This window comes from Oncorhynchus gorbuscha, linkage group LG10 (genome assembly GCF_021184085.1).
Source record: "Oncorhynchus gorbuscha isolate QuinsamMale2020 ecotype Even-year linkage group LG10, OgorEven_v1.0, whole genome shotgun sequence".
Lineage (NCBI taxonomy): Eukaryota > Metazoa > Chordata > Actinopteri > Salmoniformes > Salmonidae > Oncorhynchus > Oncorhynchus gorbuscha.
Window position 1 is genome coordinate 37,193,053 of NC_060182.1, and position 26,870 is coordinate 37,219,922.

Here is a 26,870-nt window from a genome sequence, read left to right on the forward strand (position 1 = left end):
CCTGTAAGTCTTCTGATGTGAAGTTTCACATGACCAAATACCTCTCGGCAGTTCCCACCACAACCTCAATGTTCTACGCCTAATGTTCCATCCTTTGCATTACAGTTGATAACCATTGCTATAAATGCTAAAAATCCAATCTTACTGAAAACATACACCACCGTTCAAAAGTTTGGGGTCACTTAGAAATGTCCTTGTTTTTGAAAGAAAAGCACATTTTTGTCCATCAAAATAACATCAAATTGATCCGAAATAGAGTGTATACATTGTTAATGTTGTAAATTACTATTGTAGCTGGAAACAGCTGATTTTTTATGGAATATCTACATTTTTTGTTATTCTTTATTTAACCAGGTAAGCTAGTTGAGAACAAGTTCTCATTTACAACTGCGACCTGGCCAAGATAAAGCAAAGCAGTGCGACACAAACAACAACACAAAGTTACACATGGAATAAACAAGCGTACAGTCAATAACACAATAGAAAAAAGTCTATATACAGTGTGTGCAAATGGCTTGAGGAGGTAAGGCAATAAATAGGCCATAGTAATGAAATAATTACAATTTAGCAAATGAACACTGGGGTGATAAATGAGCAGATGGTGATGTGCAAGTAGAAATACTGGTGTGCAAAAGAACAGAAAAGTAAATAAAAACAATATGGGGATGAGGTAGATAGATTGGGTGGGCTATTTACAGATGGGCTATGTACAGCTGCAGCGATCGGTTAGCTGCTCAGATAGCTGATGTTTAAAGTTAGTGAGGGAAATATAAGTCTCCAGCTTCAGCGATTTTTGCAATTAGTTCCAGTCATTGGCAGCAGAGAACTGGAAGGAAAGGCTGGCTTTGGGGATGACCAGTGAGATATACCTGCTAGAGCGCTACAGGGTGGTGTTGCTATCATGACCAGTGAGCTGAGATAAGGCAGAGCTTTACCTAGCATAGACTTATAGATGACCTGGAGCCAGTGGGTGGAGCCAGTGGCGACGAATATGTAGCAAGGGCCAGCCAACTAGGGCATACAGGTCACAGTGGTGGGTGGTAATAAGGGGCTTTGGTGACAAAAAAATATGGCATTGTGATAGACTGCATCCAGTTTGCTGAGTAGAGTATTGGAAGCTATTTTGTAAATGACATCGCCGAAGTCAAGGATCGGTAGGATAGTCAGTTTTACGAGGGTATGTTTGGCGGCGTGAGTAAAGGAGGCTTTGTTGCGAAATAGGAAGCCGATTCTAGATGTAATTTTGGATTGGAGATGTTTAATATGAGTCTGTGAGGAGAGTTTACAGTCTAGCCAGACACCAAGGTTTTTGTAGTTGTCCACATATTCTAAGTCAGAACCGTCCAGGTTAGTGATGCTAGTCGGGTGGGCATACAGAGGTCCATTATCAGCAACCATCACTCCTGTGTTCCAATGGCACATTGTGTTAGCTAATCCAAGTTTATCATTTTAAAATGCTAATTGATCATTAGAAAACCCTTTACAATTATGTTAGCATAGCTGAAAACTGTTTTCCTGATTAAAGAAGCTATAAAACTGACCTTCTTTAGACTAGTTGAGTATCTGGAACATCAGCATTTGTGGGTTCGATTACAGGCTCAAAATGGCCAGAAACAAAGACCTTTCTTCTGAAACTCGTCAGACTATTCTTGTGCTGAGGAATGAGGGCTATTCCATGCGAGAAATTGGAAGGCTTTCTACCATTTTATTTTAACCGACTCATACTCCCCCCTCTCTCTCTTAGACCTCCATTCCTCCTCCGTAATCCAAGTATACGTCTCCTTATGATTATACTACACTTCTGACATACATATTGTTATTGTCTTCTCGAGGGATGCCATTTAACAGTCTGTCACAATCAGCTCGAACCCCTCGGGATGTGGCGCTCAACACTGCATCACACTTGATGTTATTCTTTATCAAAAGCTACCGCAACACTTTTCCATTTCAAAGCGCGCTCTTTCAACCACCGTCTCGCTTCATGCAGTCCCAGAGGCCGCTCTAACAATGGAAATACATTTCTTCAAAAACAGAAGATCAGGGACCATTCTAGCCGACGAGAGGGCATATACGGGTGTGAACAACAGGCACAACTGTTTCCACTAGTTGTCATGAAAGCTATACTTGCTTTTTGGTCCTAAGGTTAGGTATAAAATCACATTTTAAGAAGATAAATTTCAGAAATTGTTTGGGTGTAAGACTATGGTTGTGGTGATTAGTGACGATCAGGCACAACTCCGACAGTGTTTTTTTCCTCAAAGTTGCCGGGATGTCACGTGTCCAAAGTATATCGGTACACTCCTAACAACCAAATCGTTACAAAAGTTATATTCGAGCAAATAAGCCATTCCATATTTTTTTAAACTAAATTAGACACTCTTGTTATGGGTGTAAGATGGCACGAACAAGACTGGTAACTGTCATCAATGACTTTGTTTTGTCATTTAACATCCAAACAACTCTCATTGAGCTCCATACAAAAACGCATCGCTTGGTGTGCGGAAAAAAACGCAACCTGCTGGAGAAGACCAATTGTGGATCCAGTTACACCACGCCAACAGTGTCTTTTCGCAAAAGAGTACTTTGCATAATCTAGACATGTGTGCAACAAAAATTCAATATACACCTTTTCTTCGAGAATGTAGTGAAGTAAAAGTAGTCAATAATAAATACCCCCCCAAAAAACGAGTACTTTAAAGTATTTTTTTACCTAAGTACCGACAGTGTTATTGCATTTTGGTACACCAGAAGTACATCCATTTCCAATTGAACGTTGCAGAGGCAGTTGCAGTAGGTCTTGTGTGGTGCACAGATGGGATGTATCGAACATATGCATAGATGGCTTGACAGAAATGGTAGCAGAAGGTGAATGTGTAACTTTTCTTGCACACATACAGATGATGATGATGCTGTGTACCACTTTCCGCAAAAACACTGTCGGTGTGATCGGTGTGATCGAGGCGTGAAGCTTGAAGCCTCTATCTCTCTGGCTAGAGCTCGCTAGCTTTGGTCATTACACATGCATTGGATGCACATGCAGTTTACATTCCTTTCACCTTGATCACACCTACAGTGTCTTGTGCAAAATGGTACGCAGCATTATCTGGATAAGTGCAGCATTATCTGGATAAGTGCAATAGAAGTGCAACATTCACGTGCAGGTTGAAGCATACATTCAACAAATCCAACATATGCACCACACAGAACTCAATGCAACTGCCTCTGCAATGCAATGCTGCAAGGCAAATGCAACGTTCCTTTGGAAATTAATGTACCTCTGGTGTGCTAAAATGCAATAACTGCTCATTTTGGTTCGTAGTGGAGATGATCCTATGCATGTTCTCTGGGCTTTCAATCTTAATGGTCAGTTGCCATCACGTTTAAGAAATCAGTAACATTATGGATGAGATGTTGTTTGTACCTCGTCCATCTGTCCCTACTCAGGTGCTGGACAGGATGTTGGCAACGGCTGCAACCTTGTCTCAATTGGGGGGAAAAATATTATGCTTGATTGTGGGATGCACATGGGTTTCAATGATGTAAGTAGGTGCATGATTCTCAATGTAACTGTCCCATTGTGTAATTCAGATAATCTTTTGGTCCTTATGATGTTCCATTATTGTGCCATTGTTGTCTTTCCAGAGACGATTCCCAGATTTCTACATAACACAAGGACAGCATGATAATGCACGGCCCCATGTAGCAAAGAGCTGTACACAATTCCTCGAAGCTGAAAATGTTCCAGTTCTTCCATGGCCTGGATACTCACCAGACATGTCACCCATTAAGCATGTTTGGGATGCTCTGGATCGATGTGTACGACAGCGTGTTCCAGTTCCCAGCAATAACCAGCAACTTCGCATAGCCATTGAAGAGGAGTCGGATAACATTCCACAGGCCACAATCAACAGCCTGATCAACTCTGTTCAAAGGAGATGTGTCACACTGCATGAGGCAAATGGTGATCACACCAGATACGGTCTGGTTTTCTGATCCACTGACCTTTTTTCTAAGGTAACTTTGACCAACAGATTCATATCGCTATTCCCAGTCATGTGAAATCCATTGATTAGGGCTAAATTAATTTAATTCAATTGACTGATTTCCTTACGTGAACTGTAACTCAGTTAAATCGTTTTGGTTCAGTATAGATTTATTCGCCACACTGGGTTTTGCAGCTGCAAAAACACACATACAATTCACACAAGCATATATTTATGCCTTCCAATGTGGCGGAGTCACCTTGCATTTCTAGGATAAACAATCAGTCTCTGTTGGTAGGCAAGAACTGAGTCTGTTCCTCCTATTGGTGTTATCGTGGGCCAACCTGAGTCCAGAACCTTCATGGGCAGGGATATGTGTGTATGAGATAAGACCTCAGTTTGAGTATTGTTGGGATGAACACCTCTAGCCCCCCTCTCAGAGGTTTCTTCTCTCTTCAACTTTGTCCTCACCTCCACGTCTTTCTTTGCCCTAGTTCCACAGAAAATCGCCTGACCTTACCAGGAACTGAGAGTCGACTTTGGCTCTTTATCTACTTCCTTTAGAAACATGAATATAAAAGGAGTTCACTCACTGCTTTAGAATGTAGTGAAATACTGGTAAATTCAAGAGGGTGCTAATAAATGAATGTCTAAACGTAGTTTTCATTGCCCTATGTCATTATGAATCACATTCAACTAATCATTAGATTCTTCTCTATCATTTTATAAACTTAATATGCTTGTATTTAACCGTGTTGAGTGAAATAAGAACCTAAGTTTGTTGTGACCGTTGGTAGTTTAACCTGCCCTGCTCTTGGTTGTATCACTTCCATTTTCGGCATTGGGAGGTAGTAACATTATGAGGCGTTTCCACAGTTTGGACCAATCAACTAGACCGATTGTCTTCGGGGAGGGTAGATATGGAAATTCAGTCTGTTTAGCTTTATAAATCAATAAATACATAGACCTAATTTGTTTTGTATTTAAATTAATTTAGAAAAACCCAATGTTATCACACAGGAACCTGCAGCCACTAGCTAGCTTGTCAGTTGATTTTTGAAGTTGGCACTGTTCTGGCCGCAGAGCAGTAGCAGAGTTCTATTGGGCAGTGACCACTTTTTGACCACGGTCATATTGACATTCTATTCACTCTAACCATGCTAAATTCTCTGAGTAAATATTCTAACTTGTGAACCATCTATGTTAGAGACAGGATTTGCATTATAGTTTTTTTTTCCGGATCGACAGGGGCACACACCAACACTCAGACATCATTTACAAACGAAACGTGTGTTTAGTGAGTCTGCCAGGTCAGAGGCAGTAGGGACGACCAGGGATGTTCTCTTGGTAAGTGTGTGAATTGGACCATTTTTCTGTCCTGCTAAGCTTTCAAAATGTAACGAGTACTTCTGGGTGTCAGGGAAAATGTGTGGAGTAAAAAGTACATTATTTTCATTAGGAGTGCAGTGAAGTAAAAGTTGTAAAAATATAAATAGTAAAGTACAGATACTGTTGTGGAAAATATTGAGTCAAATATTTACACAGATACCGGAACTTGTGAATTCAATTTAGACTAACAGAGCCGAGCCCTTCCATGGAAAATACAAAATTATTATATTACAGAGTCCTGCCTTAAAAGTATTCTGTCTATGCATAACATATAGAGTCCCCTCCCTCTATATGAAAATAGCTTCCCTTGACCTTTCTCCACCATTATCTTTCCATCTCAGTTCTTGCTTGTTAACGCCCATATCTGACAGCCGTATATGTTATAATGGTAGCGGGGCCCTGGTCCTATATGTTCCATTCCTTATTCTGTCTCAGCTCTTCAAAGTGGACAGCCTAGATGCTGCTAATAATGCAAATGTAATCATAGTCATGAGTTTTGCTCCCACAATACCCCCAAAAACTTGTCTGGGACAGCGAAACCAGGGCCAAAATCACGTAGCGTACACCCGACTTAAAACAGGCTCAAAAGTCCTCCCTCTGGACCAGCGATCACTCGCATGTTCCACACCACCTATAAAACACAATGACTTGAGCAGAGAAAGAAAATGCGTGTTAATAATTTCACACCACCCTTGATGAGAATTAGTTTGGGGCAATCTGTTCCATGCCAATGGGATGTTAGATCTTCTGCTGGGACTCTATTGGTTTCCCTCACACGTTACCCCAGACTTCCCTTCAGATGATCAGAGAGAACACACTCGCTCCCTCTCCTTCGTCCTCGTACTTGGTTGTCATAGCAAACTACGAGCTTTGTAATTACTTAATTGCACCATGTATTCACGGGAAGCCATATGTATGGCTTTAACATTCAGGTTTTGATTGCATGGTAAAATAAGGCCCCTTCCATTAAGATAACAATTTTGTCTAGCATTGCCCAAGCTGTATATTCAACTATCCACATAATTTGTCCCTTAGTCCATGACCATGTGGTTACTACTGCATCTCGAACAGATTTGGCTATCCCTTTTACACTTCCACCCTCCACAGCTGCAGTCACTATCAATGACACGGTGAATCTATTCACGCTGCTAGTCGAAACTCGAAATGAATTCAATTTGAGTGACATTCACTTCTCTTATAGGTGTGTCATTCACCACTAGTGCCTTGGTGAACACTTCACCATGGTTGGAAGGTGCTGTTATCGCCCGTTCACCCGTGTCTGAGTCTAACACCCCTTAAGATTGTTTATCTGCTTCTAGGCTCTTCCATTAGATAACCGTCTGTTCCAAAATGATGCTGCCAGTAGTGTTTTGCTCGCACATATTGGTCAATTTAGGGGCTCGTAAGGGGATTGTTTAGCGGCTCGTAAGTAAGCATTTCACTGTAATGACTACACCTGTTGTATTCGGTGCATGTGACTAATGATTTGATTTGATCAACGAATTTCACTACAATTGTAGTTTTGTTAGCGTATTGCTCGGTTAACATGTTTCTTAGAGTTGTGTTATCCCAGCACAGAATTTTATTGGGTAGGAGAAGCTTTCCCCCCCCCAAAGAGAGTCTGTGTTTCCATCTTTAACTTGATACACTATCGGCATTTGGGGAACAAACATTCTTTTGACTACTCAGCCCTGAGCTACTCTCAGAAGGCTGAACATCTATGTCATGTCTGGGGTGGGTTTCCTGCTCCCTTCTCTCTGGGAGGATGTGAAAACATATGGTTTCAAGAGTGTCATTTTCACCGCTTCCCCCACACCAGGGCGGTGTTTCCACAGGTACAGTAGGAGGGACGGTCTCATCTAGTTCTTCAGACATGAAGTGCCGTTCTGCTCTCTCCAGATCCATTTCTGCAACACAACGACTCCGCCCGGGGCAGAACCCACCCTCGGAGTACTGGTTTGTTTTTTACTCTCCTAGAACAACCCACACAACATGTCCGCAGTGATTAATGTTCTGCTTCGCACCTGTGACATTAACAGCACTTATCACCCAATGCACCCTCTCATCTGTCCACTCTCCTATCCATTGTACTGGCATTGAAATGCAGTCATTATCATTGTTCCCCTAAATCACTACTGCTAGGAATACGGTTATCACTACACGGATGCTATTAGGACAACACTTTTCTTAACATAATGCCTACTCTCCAGTCTCCTTTTCTCCAGCTCTTCTTCCAGCTTACCCATTAGTCAGAACGGATCTCATTTCACATGAGAAGTATGGATCCATCAGAGAGAGGCTGTGGTTTTCACCTCTGTAGGCGCGGTGAGGGGTACCGTTTGGGGTCCGGACCAGCGTTTATTCTCCAAACACACCGGCTTGGTGGACTTTGATGTACACTCGGTCCCCCAGACTCAGGCCGTGCTCGCGGTTATCTCCTGGGGTTCCGTTGCTCGTGTGCTACTCTTACCTGTGAATACACACACTGCAAGGCATGGGTCATTTTCTGATAGTATGACAACATTGATTCTGCCATTATGGAATCACCTCCCTTAGGAGAGTCTGAGCTGCAAAGTTCAGTGTAGATTTATTCACCACACTGAGTGTTGCAGCTAGAAAAGCAGACACACAATTCACGCAAGCATATGTTTATACCTTCCAATTAGGCGGAGTCCTTGTTTATCCTAGAAATACAATCAGTCGCTGTTGCTAGGCAAGAGCTGAGTCTGTTCCTCCTATTGGTGTTATCGTGTTGCCAGCCTCTGTCCAGAACCTTCGTGGGCAGGGATGTGTGTGTGATTAAGACACATTATGAATGTGACCAAAATAGCTTTTTACCACCTGATTAACATTGCCAAGGTGCGGATGTTTCTCTCTCAGGCTGATACAAAGGGACTCATCCACACTTTTATTACAAGCAGACTTGACTACTTTAATGCTCTCCTGTCTGGTCCCAAGAAAGCCATTGGTCAACTGCAAAACATACAGAATGCTGCAGCATGGGTACTGGCCAAGACCATACAAAGAACACACATTACATTTGTTTTAAAGTCTCTGCACTGGCTGCCTGTGAGTTCTAGAGTACATTTTAAGATTCATCCATTGGTTTTTAAATCCATCCACGATTGTGCACCCCAATATATATCAGACATGCTTTTGAGTTATGTACCCAGTAGGTCCTTCAAGTCCTCTGGCACTGGCCTGCTAACTATCTAAAAGCCTAGGACAAAGAGGCATGGAGAGACAGCCTTTAATTACTATGCACCCAGACTCTGGAATAGTCTGCCAGAGAACCTGAGTGGGACAGAAACTGTGGACATATTTAAAATAGCTCTTAAAACACAACTTTTTAGCTTTGCTTTGCCTTAGGGTGCTTTTATAGTCTTTCAGTTCTATTGTTTTCTTAGTTTTTTTATCCTCTTATGTTTGAGAGGGTCGCCCACCAAAACTCACGGACCAGGCAAGGAGGGCATTAATCAGAGAGGCAACAAAGAGACCAAAGATAACCCTGAGCTGCAAAGCTCCACAGCGGAGATTGGAGTATCTGTCCATAGGACCACTTTAAGCCGTACACACTCAAGTTTTCTGTTGTTTTGTCTTATTTCTTGTTTGTTTCACCCCCCCCAACAAAAAAAAATGTGCGTCTTCAAAGTGGTAGGCATGTTGTGTAAATCAAATGATTCAAACCCCCCAAAAAATCTGCGTTCATTCCAGGTTGTAAGGCAACCAAATAGGAACAATGCCGAGGGGGAGAATACTTTTGCAAGCCCCTGTACCACACCTGTCAGGTGGGTGAATTGTCTTGGCAAAGGAGAAATGCTCAATAACAGGGATGTAAACAAATGTGTTCTTAAAATTTGCGAGAAATATTATTTTTGTATAGGATCTTTATTTCAGCTCATGAAACATGGGACCAACATTTTACATGTTGTGTTCAGTATAAATTACACAGTGAAAAGAAGGAAGTCTGTACATAATAAAAAATATTCCAGAACTTGTTTGCAATAAGGCACTAAAGTAAACTGCAAAGAATGTGGCAAAGAAATTAACTTTGTTTCCTGAATACAAAGTGTTATGTTTGGGGCAAATCCAACACAACACGTCACTGAGTATTACTCTTCATATTTTCAAGCATGATGGTAGCTGCATCATGTTAGGGGTGTGCTTGTCATCGGGAAGGACTGGGTTTTTAATGGGGGATAAAAATATATATGGAATAGAGTTAAACATAGGCAAAATCCTAGAGGAAAACCTGGTTCAGTCTGCTTACCAACAGACACTGGGAGACAAATTCACCTTTCCGAAGGACAATAACCTAAAACACAATGCCAAATATACACCGGAGTTGCTTACCAAGATGACATTGAATGTATCTGAGTGGCCTAGTTACAGTTTTGACTTCAAACGGTTTGAAAATCTATAGTAAGACTTGAAAATGGCTGTCTTGCAATGATCAACAACCAACTAGACAGAGTTTGAATAATTATTTTAAGAATGTGCAAATATTTTACAGCCCAGCTCTTAGAGACGTACCCACAAATACTCACAGCTGTAATCACTGCCAAAGGTGATTCTAGCACGTGTTGACTCAGGGGTGTGAATGCTTATGTAAATTAGAGATTTCTGTATTTAACTTTCAATACAAAAATATATTTTTTTCTAAAACATGTTTTTACTTTGACATTGTAGGGTACTGTGTGTAGATGGCTGGGGGATTATTTAAAAAAAAATAATTCAGTCTATAACAAAATATGGAATTACAGTGCATTCAGAAAGTATTCAGACCCCTTGACTTTTTCCACATTTTGTTACGTTACAGCCTTATCGTAAAATGGATTAAATCGTTTTTTTCTTATCAATCTACACACAATACCCCATTCAGACCCTTTACTCAGTATTTGTTGAAGCACTTTTGGCAGCGATTACAGCCTTGAGTCTTCTGGGCACACCTGCATTTGGGGGGTTTCTCCCATTCTTCTCTGCAGATCCTCTCAAACTCTGTCAGGTTAGATTGGGAGCGTCGCTACACAGCTATTTTTCAGGTCTCTCCAGAGATTTTAGATAGAGTTCCAGTCCGGGCTCTGGCTAGGCCACTCAAGGATATTGAGACTTGTCCCGAAGGTGAACCTTTGCCCCAATCTGAGGTCCAGGGTGCTCTGGAGCAGGTTTTCATGAAGGATCTCTCTGTACTTTGCTCTGTTCAACTTTGCCTCAATCCTGACTAGTCGCCCAGTCCCTGCCGCTGAAAAACATCCCCACAGCATGATGCTGCCACCACCATGCTTTAACATAGGGATGGTAACAGATTTCCTCCAGACGTGACGCTTGGCATTCAGGCCAAAGAGTTCAATCTTAGTTTCATCAGACCGGAGAACCTTGTTTCTCATGGTCTGAGAGTCCTTTAGGTGCCTGTAGGCAAACTCCAAGCGGACTGTAATGTGCCTTTTTCTGAGGAATAGCTTCCATCTGGCCACTCTACCATAAAGGCCTGATTGGTGGAGTGCTGCAGAGGTGATTCTGGAAGGTTTTTCCATCTCCTCAGAGGAACTCTGGAGCTCTGTCAGAGTGACCGTTGGGTTCTTGGTTACCTCCCTGATCAAGGCCATTCTCCCCCAATTTCTCAGTTTGGCCAGGCAACCGGCTCTAGGGAGAGTCTTGGTGGTTCCAAACCTCTTACATTTAAGAATGATGTTGGCCACTGTGGTCTTGGGGACCTTGGTAACCTTTGGTAACCTTCCCCAGATCTGTGCCTTGACACAATCCTGTCTCTGAGCTCTACAGATGTTTCCTTTGACCTCAGGGCTTGGTTTTTGCTCTGACATGCACTGTCAACTGTGGGACCTTAATTAGACAGCTGTGTGGTTTTCCAAATCATGCCCAATCAATTAAATTTACTACATATGGACTCCAATGAAGTTGTAGAAACATCTCATAGCAAAGGGTCTGAATACTTATGTAAATAAGGTACAGTGCCTTGCGAAAGTATTCGGCCCCCTTGAACTTTGCGACCTTTTGCCACATTTCAGGCTTCAAACATAAAGATATAAAACTGTATTTTTTTGTGAAGAATCAACAACAAGTGGGACACAATCGACATCGACAACAAGTGGAACGACATTTATTGGATATTTCAAACTTTTTTAACAAATCAAAAACTGAAAAATTGGGCGTGCAAAATTATTCAGCCCCCTTAAGTTAATACTTTGTAGCGCCACCTTTTGCTGCGATTACAGCTGTAAGTCGCTTGGGGTATGTCTCTATCAGTTTTGCACACCGAGAGACTGAATTTTTTTCCCATTCCTCCTTGCAAAACAGCTCGAGCTGAGTGAGGTTGGATGGAGATTCAGGTCTGGACTTTGACTTGGCCATTCTAACACCTGGATATGTTTATTTTTGAACCATTCCATTGTAGATGTTGCTTCATGTTTTGGATCATTGTCTTGTTGGAAGACAAATTTCCGTCCCAGTCTTAGGTCTTTTGCAGACTCCATCAGGTTTTCTTCCAGAATGGTCCTGTATTTGGCTCCATCCATCTTCCCATCAATTTTAACCATCTTCCCTGTCCCTGCTGAAGAAAAGCAGGCCCAAACCATGATGCTGCCACCACCATGTTTGACAGTGGGGATGGTGTGTTCAGGGTGATGAGCTGTGTTGCTTTTACGCCAAACATTACGTTTTGCATTGTTGCCAAAAACTTCAATTTTGGTTTCATCTGACCAGAGCACCTTCTTCCACATGTTTGGTGTGTCTCCCAGGTTGCTTGTGGCAAACTTTAAACAACACTTTTTATGGATATCTTTAAGAAATTGCTTTCTTCTTGCCACTCTTCCATAAAGGCCAGATTTGTGCAATATACGACTGATTGTTATCCTATGGACAGAGTCTCCCACCTCAGCTGTAGATCTCTGCAGTTCATCCAGAGTGATCATGGGCCTCTTGGCTGCATCTCTGATCAGTCTTCTCCTTCTCCGTGCTTCTACACCTGCATTGTTTGCTGTTTGGGGTTTTAGGCTGGGTTTCTGTACAGCACTTTGAGATATCAGCTGATGTACGAAGGGCTATATAAATACATTTGATTTGATTTGTATGAGCTGAAAGTTTAGAGGGACGGCCAGGTCTTGGTAGATTTCCAGTGGTCTGATACTCCTTCCATTTCAATATTATCGCTTGCACAGTGCTCCTTGGGATGTTTAAAGCTTGGGAAATCTTTTTGTATCCAAATCCGGCTTTAAACTTCTTCACAACAGTATCTCGGACCTGCCTGGTGTGTTCCTTGTTCTTCGTGATGCTCTCTGCGCTTTTAACGGACCTCTGAGACTATCACAGTGCAGGTGCATTTATACGGAGACTTGATTACACACAGGTGGATTGTATTTATCATCATTAGTCATTTAGGTCAACATTGGATCATTCAGAGATCCTCACTGAACTTCTGGAGAGAGTTTTCTGCACTGAAAGTAAAGGGGCTGAATAATTTTGCACGCCCAATTTTTCAGTTTTTGATTTGTTAAAAAAGTTTGAAATATCCAATAAATGTCGTTCCACTTCATGATTGTGTCCCACTTGTTGTTGATACTTCACAAAAAATACAGTTTTATATCTTTATGTTTGAAGCCTGAAATGTGGAAAAAGGTCGCAAAGTTCAAAGGGGCCGAATACTTCCGCAAGGCACTGTATTTCTGTCGTTTTTTTAAATTCTGAAAACGTGTTTTTGATTAGGAAAAAAAATGTATGTAGTCCATTTTAAAATACGTCTGTAATGTTCCAAAATGTTGGATAATTCTAGGGGTCTGAATTACTTTCCAAATACATTGTACAAAACACAAGAAAACCACATTTTTGACTGACATTTTTTGAATGAACTTTTTTTATTTATTATCCACCGTCAAATCTCGCTTAGGGCCTCTAAAAGGCTGGAGGCGGTTCCTGGCCCTGCCCTGCCCTAGTGGTCATACATACATAATAGGACCTTTATTCTGCATTGTAAATTTTTGAATAATTTTATGATTTGTTTCTTACCTTTTTTATGGAAAAACTGTTTTACAAAATGGCTGTTTAACCTTTTAACTGGCACACCAAGAAAAAGTATGAGAAAATGTATTTTTCGTCAAAATTTGTATGTAGCCTCAACATAGGCCATAAATTAAGATGTTGTTTATGTGCATGATTTTAACTTTGACAATGCATCACAATCATCTCAACCAGCCAGTTGTTGCCCAATTAGCGTAAACTAATTTTGTACTGAAATTTGCATAGACTTTTTCAGTCATCGAAAAAATTATACATGCTTTTACATTATGTCTGCTTCATTAACTTACAATGGAAGTTAGGACTGATATCAAATATTAATAAAATATGATACGTGTAAAAATATGAATATTAGAATGCATGTAAATTCATGTTTTCAGTTTATATGCTTAAAGTACCAGTACAATTACATGTACTGAATGATATTATGAAACATATTGAAGATAACAGTCATACAGTGAATAATGATATGGATTTGAAAGGATTTTTGGATTTGCACAGATTTGAAAAATCCCATATTATTTCTCCATTGTCCGTTATCTCTAGCTTTGATTTAATTGCATTCCGTTAATGGGCAACTTTTTCAACAGTTCCTAAAATTGTAAATCAACAACATATTAGTAATTTAATCATTCTGAAGTTATGTTTTCAAGGACAACAACATTTTATAACATTCTCATTTCCCATTTTAAACACAATTAGTCAACTAAACGTGTGGTACTGTAAATGAGGTTTGGTTTTGCTCAAATGATTTAGATCCATGCTTATGTGTTCTATAATAAACCATTTCCATTCTGTGTTGTCATAGGGCTGCGTGGTCGGCCTGACATCCTCATCTCAGAGTCTACCTACGCCACCACCTCCTGTGACTCAGGGAAAGGGACTTCCTGAAGAAAGTACATGAGGCAGTGGAGAGAGGAGGAAAGGTGAGGACCACCACACAGGTTTCTTCTGTCCCTTTAGCTAATTCTGTCTCTCTAGAACTAATGGAGGAAATGTTGTGCTCTCAGGTTCTGATGCCAGTCTTTGCCCTGGGAAGAGCTCAGGAACTGTGCATTCTATTGGAAACATTCTGGCAAGGTTTTGATTCCGAGTTTAATTTGACAGTTCAATTAGTATTGTGATCATAGTGTCCATTTGTTAAGATGCCATTAATTGTGTGTTGATTTGGCGTTAGGCAATTCGGAAAATGATTTCACAGTAACACTCTCCTCTCCTTCCAAGGGGAGCGGATGAACATGAAGGCCCCCCATCTACTTCTCCACAGGGCTCACCGAGAAAGCCAATCACCTCTACAAACTCTTCATCACCTGGACCGATCAGAAAAACCTTTGAACAGAGAAACACGTTTGAGTTCAAACACATCAAGGCCTTTGATCGCTCCTATGCAGACAACCAAGGACCAATGGGGCAGAAACATATTTTTGTATGCTACTACTATAACATTACTTTACAGTTGCAAAAGTTGAATGTATGTTTAGGCATGGATATGCTTTAGATACAGACAATTCCAATAATTTGTCCATTATAGATACTATTCTTCTTACCCCAGTGAATATTCTACATAGTCACTGTAGATCTGTTATTATTAGGTTTATCCATTAAATTGTGTTGGAGCAGACAGTGTGCGACTTTCTAAATGAAATGATTGAAATATCACTACTGAAAAATGTGTGTTCCATGGTCAGGAATGTTGCATGCTGGCCGGTCTCTACAGATTTTCAAGAAGCCTCTCTCTATCAAGTACCTGTTGTGTTCAGTGATTTAAGCAAATAAATTCCGGGCTAATAATTTGAAGTTTGATGTAGATTACAGAGCTGAAGTAAATACCCATTTCTGCGAAGTTGGGGAGAAAAACAATCCTACTTTTCATTTTATGTTTATCAGATCATGACTGGGTATTGTGTGCAAGGCACCATCAGACTGACACAAGATCCTGAATGGTCAAAAGAAACTGGAGATGGAAAATAGACCAACTCTAATACAAGATGAGATTATATTGAACTTGATGTATAATCATGATGTTACTGCAGTAATAGATATCAAATGGATACGTTGAAATTGAGATCGGTGAGCTAACCTGCTGAGTTTGTCCTCTGTCTGTGACCCCTGCAGGTGGAGTACATGTCGTTCAGCGTCCATGCAGACGCTAAGGGCATTATGCAGCTCTTCCGCATGGCAGAGCCTCGCAACATGCTGCTGGTGCACGGAGAGGCCAGCCAAGAAGAGTTGTTCAAGTTCTTCAAGATCGAGCAGTTCAGGGAGTGACACCAAGATGTCCTTGTAACCCTAACTGTATCAAGAATGTCAGGGGGTTAGAGAAAAGGATATAGAATTGCAGTGTGTGCCACATGTTTGAGGAGCTCTGGGTAGTGTTTAGTAGTAGGACACGGCGAAATGTTTTGCAACAGAAAACAACAGCCTTATTATTTGACAAGTTCACATTTCGCAGTGGGGACAAAAAGGTTTTCTCCCCACTGAACAGCCCTGGTATTATCCATTTATTTTGATCGGTGTTCATTGTTTGTGGATTTGTAAAAAGTTATTTAATACAGTCGATGCACTGAAATGAAACATCCGAAAATGAACACTTGGATTATAGTGATGTTTGTGAGATCAGACATAATAATGTAAAATATGTTTAGATAGGTGTAACCTAGAGCCACTTGTGTTGAATTTTAATCTGAGGGTATCCTGTTATTGACACACTTGTTGAATTATGCAAGAGAATGTGACAACTAATTAATGAGGCAGTCTAGACCGCACATTCGAGTGCAGGTAGTGTAGACAGAGCAAATGTTGTTTTGTGTTTGTAGCCATGTTCCTCCCCTTTATGTTAATTTATTCATATATGCAAAGGAACCAATGTATTTATTCAGATGAGACACAAATATCCTGATTTTTAACATACACACAAAAAATACCTGATTCAATAAGAAAAAGTATACATGAGTGCATTCTAAGACAAAAAGAAGTGACATTTGAGAGTGAATTGAATACCTGAATTCCCACCCGAATCACTGAATTCCATTCATTATTTGTACTTACCAGTAAAAAAAATGATGTGCTAGAATTCAGTCGATATCTGATAGATGACAAAAATGTGAATAGTTTAGAGTATCTTCATGCATTGTCCAAGAATGTTGCATTTATTACAATTGTTTTTAAAACCTTAACAATTTAGATGACCAGTTGCTAGTGTTTGTAATTCAGGGTGTCTTATTCTCGGCCTTTGGCCTTGCAAGTTTTTGTCCTATTATTGCCCTTGGTTCACTTCTCCCCCATTTGTTCCCCTGCTCTCCCTGGGTGTAGAGTCTTCGGCTGGTCTCTCCAGAGCAAGCTCTTAATGAGCTGGGCCTCAAAGTGCACCAGCTCCGCTTCACTTGCCGAGTGCAGCCCCACGACGCGTACAGTGACCCTGACACCCTCATCAGGATCTACACACACCTCAATAGGTACAGTAAGACAAAGTTGACCATTTTTATTCTTATTTGGGTAAAGCTTGGGCATACAATGTACAAAGTTTGTTATATGTCTTGAGCAAAGAAATGTATACATGTATCACAAACAAAAGTTACAGTAAGAGGACTAATATGAATGATTCATTCTCCCATTTCTCTCTGTATTGCCTCTGTTCTAGTCTACTGAAAGGTTACAGCATCCAGCACCTCCCAGGCTCTTCAGCTGAAGAGCTATCAGGTAAGGAGCACGGGTGTTGGAAATGAGTGTTATTGTGCCAGACCACAGTGTCTGGGTACACTGTCCATACATGGCTTGAACCAGGGTCTGCATCGCAAACACGCGTGACCGTCTGTTCGACAACATACTAGCCAGTTGCACCACTGAAAAGAGATGTGATTGGAGGCAGTTCGAGCTTTGGAGTGTGCTTACGGTGCTAACTGAACCCTGTTGCACTATACACATTATGGCGCAGCCCACAACCTTAAGAGTCCTGGGGTTTCTATAACTTGAGTCACCGTCGCCATATCCTGTGACGCACTTCTTTGACCAAAAACATCTAGCTACAGCAGTACATGTAGCGACCACAAGCCAGTACCTTTTCGAATCTAACCCTTTTTAGATAAACACTATGTAAATGTCAATGATATGATCAAAATACACTATAGGTTAGTATGTTTCCTGATAGAGTAGATGTACTAATCACAAGTCAAACTACTCCGTCACATTCTCAGAGAGTCTATTTCAATCCAAATGATGTCAACCTGGCTTTTATTTGTAGGATGAAGATCTGGGGAGCTTTCTGTCTACTCTGCTGAAGAAAGGACTTCCATCGCGATTGTCTTCAATATGATCCCATTGTTCAGTGTAGCTTTCTGTGAAGGTTCGTATGTCTATTGTACAAAGCTTGAATACATACAGTTGAAGTCGGAAGTTTACATACACTTACGTTGGAGTCATTAAAACTCGTTGTTCAACCACTCCACAAATTTCTTGTTAACCAATTATAGTTTTGGAAAGTCGGTTAGGACATGTACTTTGTGCTTGACACAATAACTTTTTCCAAAAATTGTTTACAGACAGATTATTTCACTTATCACTGGAATTGTGATACAGTGAATTATAAGTGAGAAGTTTACATACAATAAATTGATGGTGCGTTTAGACAGCTTGGAAAATTCCAGAAAATGATGTCATGGCTGAAGAAGCTTCTGATAGGCTAATTGACATAATTTGAGTCAATAAGAGGTGTACCTGTGGATGTATTTCAAGGCCTACCTTCAAAAAGGCCAGACTACGGTTTGCAACTGCACATGGGGACAAAGATATATAACTGTTTGGCCGTAATGCCCATCGTTATGTTTGGAGGAAAAAGGGGGACGCTTGCAAGCCAAAGCACACCATCCCAACCGTGAAGCACGGGGGTGGCAGCATCATGTTGTAGGGGTGCTTTACTGCAGGAGGGACTGGTGCACTTCACAAAATAGATGGCATCATGAAGTAGGAAAATTATGTGGATCTATTTAAGCAACATCTCAAGACATGAGTTAAAGCTTGGTCGCAATTGAGTCTTCTAAATGGACAATGACCCCAAGCATACTTCCAAAGTTGTGGCAAAATGGCTTGAGGACAACAAAGTCAAGGTATTGGAGTGGCCATAACAAAGCACTGACCTCAATCCTATAGAAAATTTGTGGGCAGAATTGAAAAAGTGAGTGCGAGTAAGGATGTCTACAAACCTGCCTCAGTTACACCAGCTCTGTCAAGAGGAATTAATTGAGTCCATGTAAACTTCTGACCCACTGGGAATGTGATGAAAGAAAATCTGAAATAAATCATTCTCTCTACTATTATTCTGACAGTTCACATTCTTAAAATAAAGTGGTGATCCTAACTGACCTAAGACAGGGAATTTTACTAGGATTAAATGTCCTGAATTGTGAAAAACTGAGTTTAAATGTATTTGGCTAAGGTGTATGTAAACTTCCAACTTCAACTCTACATGTATGCAAAGGTTGGTGGTTTACGATGGCAAAAAAATTGCTTCATCAATTGGCTTCAGAGTTTGTGAGTAGAATATAAAAAGCATACAATTACATTAGCTGATTGGATAGAGTTGGAGCTAGTTTATCCAAACCATTCACTGTGCCACAGCAATGGTATAGAGCCCCCTATTCCTCCTGGCCCAAATCCATCTGAACCTGGCCATGGAGGGACTCCACTTACAGCGACTAGTGGTGAAGTAGTAGAGCAGGGGATCCAGACAGCTGTTGAGGCTGACCAGAGCCAGAGTCACCTGCCGGGCATTGTAGATGGCATTGGCATAGGGACAGTGATGGATGGCCCCTTGACGGCGGAGCAGGTGCAGGAAGTGAACCACATGGTACGGCAGGAAACAGAGCAGGGTGATAGCCAGGATGGTGTAGATGACCCTCAGGGCTCCGCGGGCCGTGTTGGTCCGGATGAGAGCGATGCGCCGTGCCACCAGAGGGTAACACACCAGGATGACCACAGAGGGCAGTAGCGAGCCGAAGACGAGACTGAATAAGCTGTACGGCGCCACACGCCTGTCCCACTCGTGCTTTGAAAAGTTCTCAAAGCAGCTACGGCGCTGGGGGCGACCTCCGCCAGGTTTGCTGTCCAGAGGTCCCACTCGGATGAAGGACAGAACAGCCACCCCCGCCACCACCCACACCGCCACACTCACCACTACAGTATAACACGAGTTCCGGAGCCTCAGATAGATGTGAGGATGGGCGACGGCCGTGTATCGATCCACACAGATACAGGTCATGAAGGCGATGCTGATGTAGATGTTGGCGAAGAACAGTGTTCCTGTAATGCGGCAAGCCATGTCTCCGAATACCCAGTCGTTTCTGTTGAGGAAGTAGTGGATCTTGAAGGGAAGGGTGCAGAGGATGGCGGTATCGGCGAGGGCCAGGTTGATCACGTACACGTTAGATGAGGTGCGGGGAGTGATCTTAAAGATGAACATGTAGAGGGCTCCCACGTTTCCTGGCAGGCCCAGTGCCATCACCAGACTGTAGACGGCTGGGAAGAGGTAGAACTGGTAGTCTGCTGGGGTACTGCAGTTGCCAGGGAAATCTCCAACAGATGTATTCATTGTTTCAGGTCGGATAATAAAAATGAGCTTGTAGGTGACAGAGCCAGTGGGAGAGTTTACTTCTGCTTTCCTTTGCTGATTATGGAACCTATGGTGAAAGTGTTCACGGTCAGATATTATCACTGTTGATGTTTTACAGAAGATATTTCTCATCCTATCTTCTGCTTGCTTGACTTATCATGCCGTAGTTCACCAATACAATCATAGCTTCCATTGTAAAAAAGTTGCTGTTTGAATTTCTTTATCTGATTTACATTTTAGTCATCGAATTGAAACTATCAAGATATTTTTCAACTTATGAACACCGTGTGATGATGGCTGTATTCTGTGACTATAGGCTACAATTCTTAACTATGACTGAATCACGTAAACTGTGTTGGTAAAAGATAAAGTATGTTTAAAGAAAAAAGTACTTGCGTTTCTGAAGAACACTCGCTGGATCCACAAATCCACCAAAAAAAGTCAGCTAATTATTACATAGTAGGCTAATAAACATGAGCACTAAACAAATGCATTGTCTGTTTCCCCCCACACCTTCATATGAGCTTGGTGTCATGGGCATGGAAATTTCTTTGTGAGCTCTGTCGCGTGAGTGGGTGGTGCTCAGTGCTATATCAAACTACACAGGAAATCTTCAGTGCATGTACTGTGCTCCTCCATGGGTGGGTTGTATCAGACACCAATCATCCTGTCATGTCGTGGCCTCGTTATTATTTTAGTTGAAGGTGTTAGACCTCATTAATAACAGTACAGGACTAGCTGTCAACACATACAAGCCATGCCCTTGCCACAAGGTCAGTTTAAGATTGACTTACTTTATAATTGACCTACTGTTTAATCTTCTACTTAACTTGCATGATAGTTTAATGGATCCTTGATACTTCCCTGGGGGTTGTGTCCTCACTAAATGATGCTAAGCTTGTCAAATTGGTGGCACTTGTCAGTGCATTTGATATGCTATTCTGGGTGTCTTGACTCTTCTTCAACACTGGAGGGCGCTTAACACAAGTCAAATGTCCTTTACTGCTGGTCATATCATTGTCTGCAACACAGCAACAAGCCATACCGCTGACAGTAAAGCAAAATTCAAAAGCATAATTATTGAAAGGGATTTTGATCCATATATTTGCTGTGAGGGCTTTATGGCTTAGTCGATGTACTGATGCTTATATGTTATTCAAAATGTAATTTAAAATGTAATTGAATCCAAAATAGGATGTTTTGACGTTGACATTCAAATCATTATTTTGTTAATTATTTTTTGTTATTCTCTAAAAAAAGAATGCTAAATTACACACAACAATTCAATACCATGTATATCATCATCATGGAATATCCAGCAGTGCATATCTTTCATCCTCTTGGATGACTGGAATGTTACTGAAATCCATTATTGATTTGTACTGTAAGGGTTGTTCAAAGAGAATAATCAGGTGCTGTTCATGTTGTGAACTATTCCTGAAAACCGTAGACAACTGGTTTGGACCTGGTTATAAGAACAGATGGGAACCCCCCCCATCACCACCAGGGAGAATCCAACACAGCCAGAGTCGGTTGGACACAGGCAGCAATCACCGGCCAGATGTACTGTAGTCTTCTTGGCCAAGCACAGCATGATGGATGGCTGACACACACAGTCACACCCACAATGCACGGCTGATAAGTCACAGAATCAAGTTAGATGATGGCTGAAGCCAGGAAGTAGCTCTCTCTCTCATCCTACCCTCACTCTCCAGCCCCCCCCCCTCTCCGCTGTGCTGTTGCCTAGCAACGCTGCTGCTGTACTCACCAGTCGTTCACAGCATCTAATCCCACCCTCCCCGAGAGGAGGGAAAGAGAAAGGGGGATACCTAGTCAGTTGTCCAACTGAATGTACTCCACTGAAAATGTGTCTTCCGCATTTAACCCAGCCCGTCTGAATCAGAGAGGTGTGAGGGGGCTGCCTTAATCGACATCCACGTTTTCGGCGCCCGTGGGAAGAGCACTGCCTCTATCAGTGTTCGACACATTTTACCACAGCCACAAGACACGAGCGAGGGCTAAGATATATTTTGTAGCTGCTCACTTGATGGTAACTCCATACACTGTAATTTCCCAAGCGGTGTATATATCTAAAGTAGCCTATGTGAGGGTTTAGTAATTAACCTGTGTGAAAAGTGGGTTGAGAGCTGATAAGTGGTGCTTACTATGGAATCTCTGCATTCAGATGAGGGTCAGAAACCATACATATTTACTGAGGGTGTGAGGAGACAAATGAAATAACAATGAAAAGCTGACATGTCTTGAGTCAATATGTTAGGGCAATCCTAAATATGTTCAGGAGTAAAAATGTGCACTCACTCTGTGTGCGATAACAGTGTGTTAACGTGATTTTTTATGTTTACCTCATCTCTGTACCCCACACATACAATTATCTGTACAGTCTGTACTACCCTACCCTCTGTACTACCCTCAATCGGGAAGGGAATTTCAAACACAGATTCAACTACAAAGACCAGGGAGGTTTTCCAATGCCTCACAAAGAAGAGAGGGGGAAAAAACTGACATTGAGTATCCCTTTGAGCTTGGTGAAGTTATACTTTAGATGGTGTATCAATACACCCAGTCACTAGAAAGATACAGGTTGTTCTTCCTAACTCAGATGCCAGAGAGGAAGGAAACCACTCAGGAAATGGTACCATAAGGCCAATGATGACTTGAAAACAGTTAGAGTTTAACAGCTGTGATAGGAGAAAACTGAATGACAGAGTGAAAAGAAAGACTCCTGTACAAAATAAAACATTTCCAAAATATGCATCATGTTTGGAACAAGGCACTAAAGTAATACTGCAAAGTTTTTTGCAAGAAATTCACTTTTGTCCTGAATACAAAGTTTTATGTTTGGTGCAAATCCAATACAACACATTACTGAGTACCACTCTTCATATTTTCAGGCATAGTGGTGGCTGCATGTTTAGGGTATGCTTGTAATAATTAAGGTCTGGGGAGTTTTTCAGGATAACAAAATGTATGGAATGGTCTTATCACAGGAAAACCTTGTTCAGTCTGCTTTCCACCAGACACTGGGACATTAATTCACCTTTCAGAAGGACAATAACTTAAAACACAAGGCCAAATCTACCCAATGAGTTGCTTACCAAGAAGACAGTGAATGTTCCTGAGTGACCCAGTTACAGTTTTGACTTAAATCTGCTTGAAAATATATGACAAGAACTAAAAATGGTTGTCTAGCAATGATCAACAATCAATTTGATAGAGCTTGAAGAATTTTGAAAATAATAATAGGAAATGTTTCACAATCCAGGTGTGGAAAGCTCTTAGAGACTTACCCAGAAAGACTCACAGCTGTAATCATTGCCAAAGGTGCATCTACAAAGTATAAACTCGGGGGTATGAATACTTATGTAAATTAGATCCTTCTGTATTTCATGTTCACAACATCAACAAAAAAACAAGTTTTCACTGTCATTTTTTGAGTATTGTGTGTAGATGGGTGAGAAATCAAATATATTTAATCCATTTAGAATTCAGGCTATAACACAACTAAATGTGGAATAAGTCAAGGGGTGTCATGTTTTGTCTTATATTGTCTTGTCATTTTGCTTTTCCTTCTGTTCGTTTTCCCCCTGCTGGTCTTTTTAGGTTCGTTCCCCTTTTTTTCTCTCTCCCTCTCTCTCTCTCTTCTCTCTATCGTTCCGTTCCTGCTCCCAGCTGTTCCTATTCCCCTAATCAATCATTTAGTCTTCCCACACCTGTTCCCTATCTTTTCCCCTGATTAGAGTCCCTATTTCTCCCCTTGTTTTCCGTTTCTGCCCTGTCGGATCCTTGTATATTGTTCACCGTGCTGTGTCTTTGTATCGCCCTGTCGTGTCGTGTTTCCCTCAGATGCTGCGTGGTGAGCAGGTGTCTGAGTCTGCTACGGTCAAGTGCCTTCCCGAGGCAACCTGCAGTTTATTATCGAGTCTCCAGTCAGTTCTCGTGATTACGAGTGGAATTGTTTTTATGCTTTATTTACCGCTCCGATTTGTCTAGGAGTATTGCTATTTCCTTAAACTGGATTAAAGACTCTGTTTTCGCCAAGTCGCTTTTGGGTCCTCATTCACCTGCATAACAGAAGGATCCGACCAAAGAATGGACCCAGCGACTACAGACGCTCGTAACACTGCCGTCGAGATCCAAGGAGACATGCTCGGCAGACACGAGCAGGAATTGTCTGCTGCTCGTCATGCCATGGAGAACCTGGCCGCTCAGGTTTCCGACCTCTCTGGACAGTTCCAGAGTCTTCGTCTCGTGCCACCTGTTACTTCCTGGTCTGCCGAGCCTCCGGAACCTAGGGTTAATAACCCACCTTGCTACTCCGGGCAGCCCAAGGAGTGCCGCTCCTTTCTCACCCAGTGTGATATTGTGTTCTCTCTCCAACCCAACACATACACTAGAGAGAGAGCTCGGGTTGCTTACGTCAATTCACTCCTTACTGGCCGGGCTCGAGAGTGGGCCACAGCTATCTGGGAGGCAAGGGCTGATTGTTCTAACAATTACCAGAACTTTAAAGAGGAGATGATTCGGGTTTTTGACCGTTCAGTTTTTGGTAGGGAGGCTTCTAGGGCCCTGGCTTCCCTATGCTAAGGTGATCGATCCATAACGGATTACTCTATAGAGTTTCGCACTCTTGCTGCCTCTAGTGACTGGAACGAGCCGGCGCTGCTCGCTCGTTTTCTGGAGGGACTCCACGCAGTGGTTAAAGATGAGATTCTCTCCCGGGAGGTTCCTTCCAGTGTGGACTCTTTGATTGCTCTCGCCATCCGCATAGAACGACGGGTAGATCTTCGTCACCAAGCTCGTGGAAGAGAGCTCGCGTCAACAGTGTTTCCCTGCTCCGCATCGCAACCATCTCCCTCCTCTGGCTCAGAGACTGAGCCCATGCAGCTGGGAGGTATTCGCATCTCGACTAAGGAGAGGGAACGGAGGATCACCAACCGCCTGTGCCTCTATTGCGGATTTGATGGACATTTTGTCAATTCATGTCCAGTAAAAGGCCAGAGCTCATCAGTAAGCGGAGGGCTACTGGTGAGCACTACTACTCAGGTCTCTCCATCTAGATCCTGTACTACTATGTCGGTCCATCTACGCTGGACCGGTTCGGGTGCTACATGCAGTGCCTTGATAGACTCTGGGGCTGAGGGTTGTTTCATGGACGAAGCATGGGCTCGGAAACATGACATTCCTTTCAGACAGTTAGACAAGCCTACGCCCATGTTCGCCTTAGATGGTAGTCATCTTCCCAGTATCAGATTTGAGACACTACCTTTAACCCTCACAGTATCTGGTAACCACAGTGAGACTATTTCTTTTTTGATTTTTCGTTCACCTTTTACACCTGTTGTTTTGGGTCATCCCTGGCTAGTATGTCATAATCCTTCTATTAATTGGTCTAGTAATTCTATCCTATCCTGGAACGTTTCTTGTCATGTGAAGTGTTTAATGTCTGCCATCCCTCCCATTTCTTCTGTCCCCACTTCTCAGGAGGAACCTGGCGATTTGACAGGAGTGCCGGAGGAATATCATGATCTGCGCACGGTCTTCAGTCGGTCCCGAGCCAACTCCCTTCCTCCTCACCGGTCGTATGATTGTAGTATTGATCTCCTTCCGGGGACCACTCCTCCTCGGGGTAGACTATACTCTCTGTCGGCTCCCGAACGTAAGGCTCTCGAGGATTATTTGTCTGTGTCTCTTGACGCCGGTACCATAGTGCCTTCTTCCTCTCCGGCCGGGGCGGGGTTTTTTTTGTTAAGAAAAGGACGGTACTCTGCGCCCCTGCGTGGATTATCGAGGGCTGAATGACATAACGGTTAAGAATCGTTATCCGCTTCCCCTTATGTCATCAGCCTTCGAGATTCTGCAGGGAGCCAGGTGCTTTACTAAGTTGGACCTTCGTAACGCTTACCATCTTGTGCGCATCAGAGAGGGGGGACGAGTGGAAAACGGCGTTTAACACTCCGTTAGGGCATTTTGAGTACCGGGTTCTGCCGTTTGGTCTCGCCAATGCGCCAGCTGTTTTTCAGGCATTAGTTAATGATGTTCTGAGAGACATGCTGAACATCTTTGTTTTTGTCTACCTTGACGATATACTGATTTTTTCACCGTCACTCGAGATTCATGTTCAGCACGTTCGACGTGTTCTCCAGCGCCTTTTAGAGAATTGTCTCTACGTGAAGGCTGAGAAGTGCTCTTTTCATGTCTCCTCCGTTACTTTTCTCGGTTCCGTTATTTCCGCTGAAGGCATTCAGATGGATTCCGCTAAGGTCCAAGCTGTCAGTGAGTGGCCCGTTCCAAGGTCACGTGTCGAGTTGCAGCGCTTTCTAGGTTTCGCTAATTTCTATCGGCGTTTCATTCGTAATTTCGGTCAAGTTGCTGCCCCTCTCACAGCTCTTACTTCTGTCAAGACGTATTTTAAGTGGTCCGGTTCCGCCCAGGGAGCTTTTGATCTTCTAAAAGAACGTTTTACGTCCGCTCCTATCCTCGTTACTCCTGACGTCACTAGACAATTCATTGTCGAGGTTGACGCTTCAGAGGTAGGCGTGGGAGCCATTCTATCCCAGCGCTTCCAGTCTGACGATAAGGTTCATCCTTGCGCTTATTTTTCTCATCGCCTGTCGCCATCTGAACGCAACTATGATGTGGGTAACCGCGAACTGCTCGCCATCCGCTTAGCCCTAGGCGAATGGCGACAGTGGTTGAGGGGGCGACCGTTCCTTTTGTCGTTTGGACAGACCATAAGAACCTTGAGTACATCCGTTCTGCCAAACGACTTAATGCTCGTCAAGCTCGTTGGGCGTTATTTTTCGCTCGTTTCGAGTTTGTGATTTCTTACCGTCCGGGTAGCAAGA

General features: G+C 42.4%; 1 protein-coding gene and 1 pseudogene across 1 annotated transcript; one reads left to right on the forward strand and one right to left on the reverse strand.

Moving 5' to 3' along the window:
* The first annotated feature begins 2,903 nt into the window (after positions 1–2,903).
* Positions 2,904–17,879, forward strand: LOC124046885 (annotated as a pseudogene).
* Positions 17,880–18,739: 860 nt separating this feature from the next.
* On the reverse strand, positions 18,740–20,528 carry LOC124045139 (lysophosphatidic acid receptor 6-like). The gene is made up of 2 exons (XM_046364381.1): positions 20,401–20,528; positions 18,740–20,071 (listed from the first exon to the last, which is right to left on the reverse strand). The coding sequence occupies exon 2, from the start codon at positions 19,981–19,983 to the stop codon at positions 19,000–19,002; it is 984 nt and encodes a 327-aa protein (XP_046220337.1). The 5' UTR covers positions 19,984–20,071; positions 20,401–20,528; the 3' UTR covers positions 18,740–18,999.
* Positions 20,529–26,870: the final 6,342 nt, after the last annotated feature.

Excerpts from the sequence above, each read along its gene's own strand:
- LOC124045139 (XM_046364381.1), bottom strand. The coding sequence starts at position 19,983 with ATGAATACATCTGTTGGAGATTTCCCTGGCAACTGCAGTACCCCAGCA.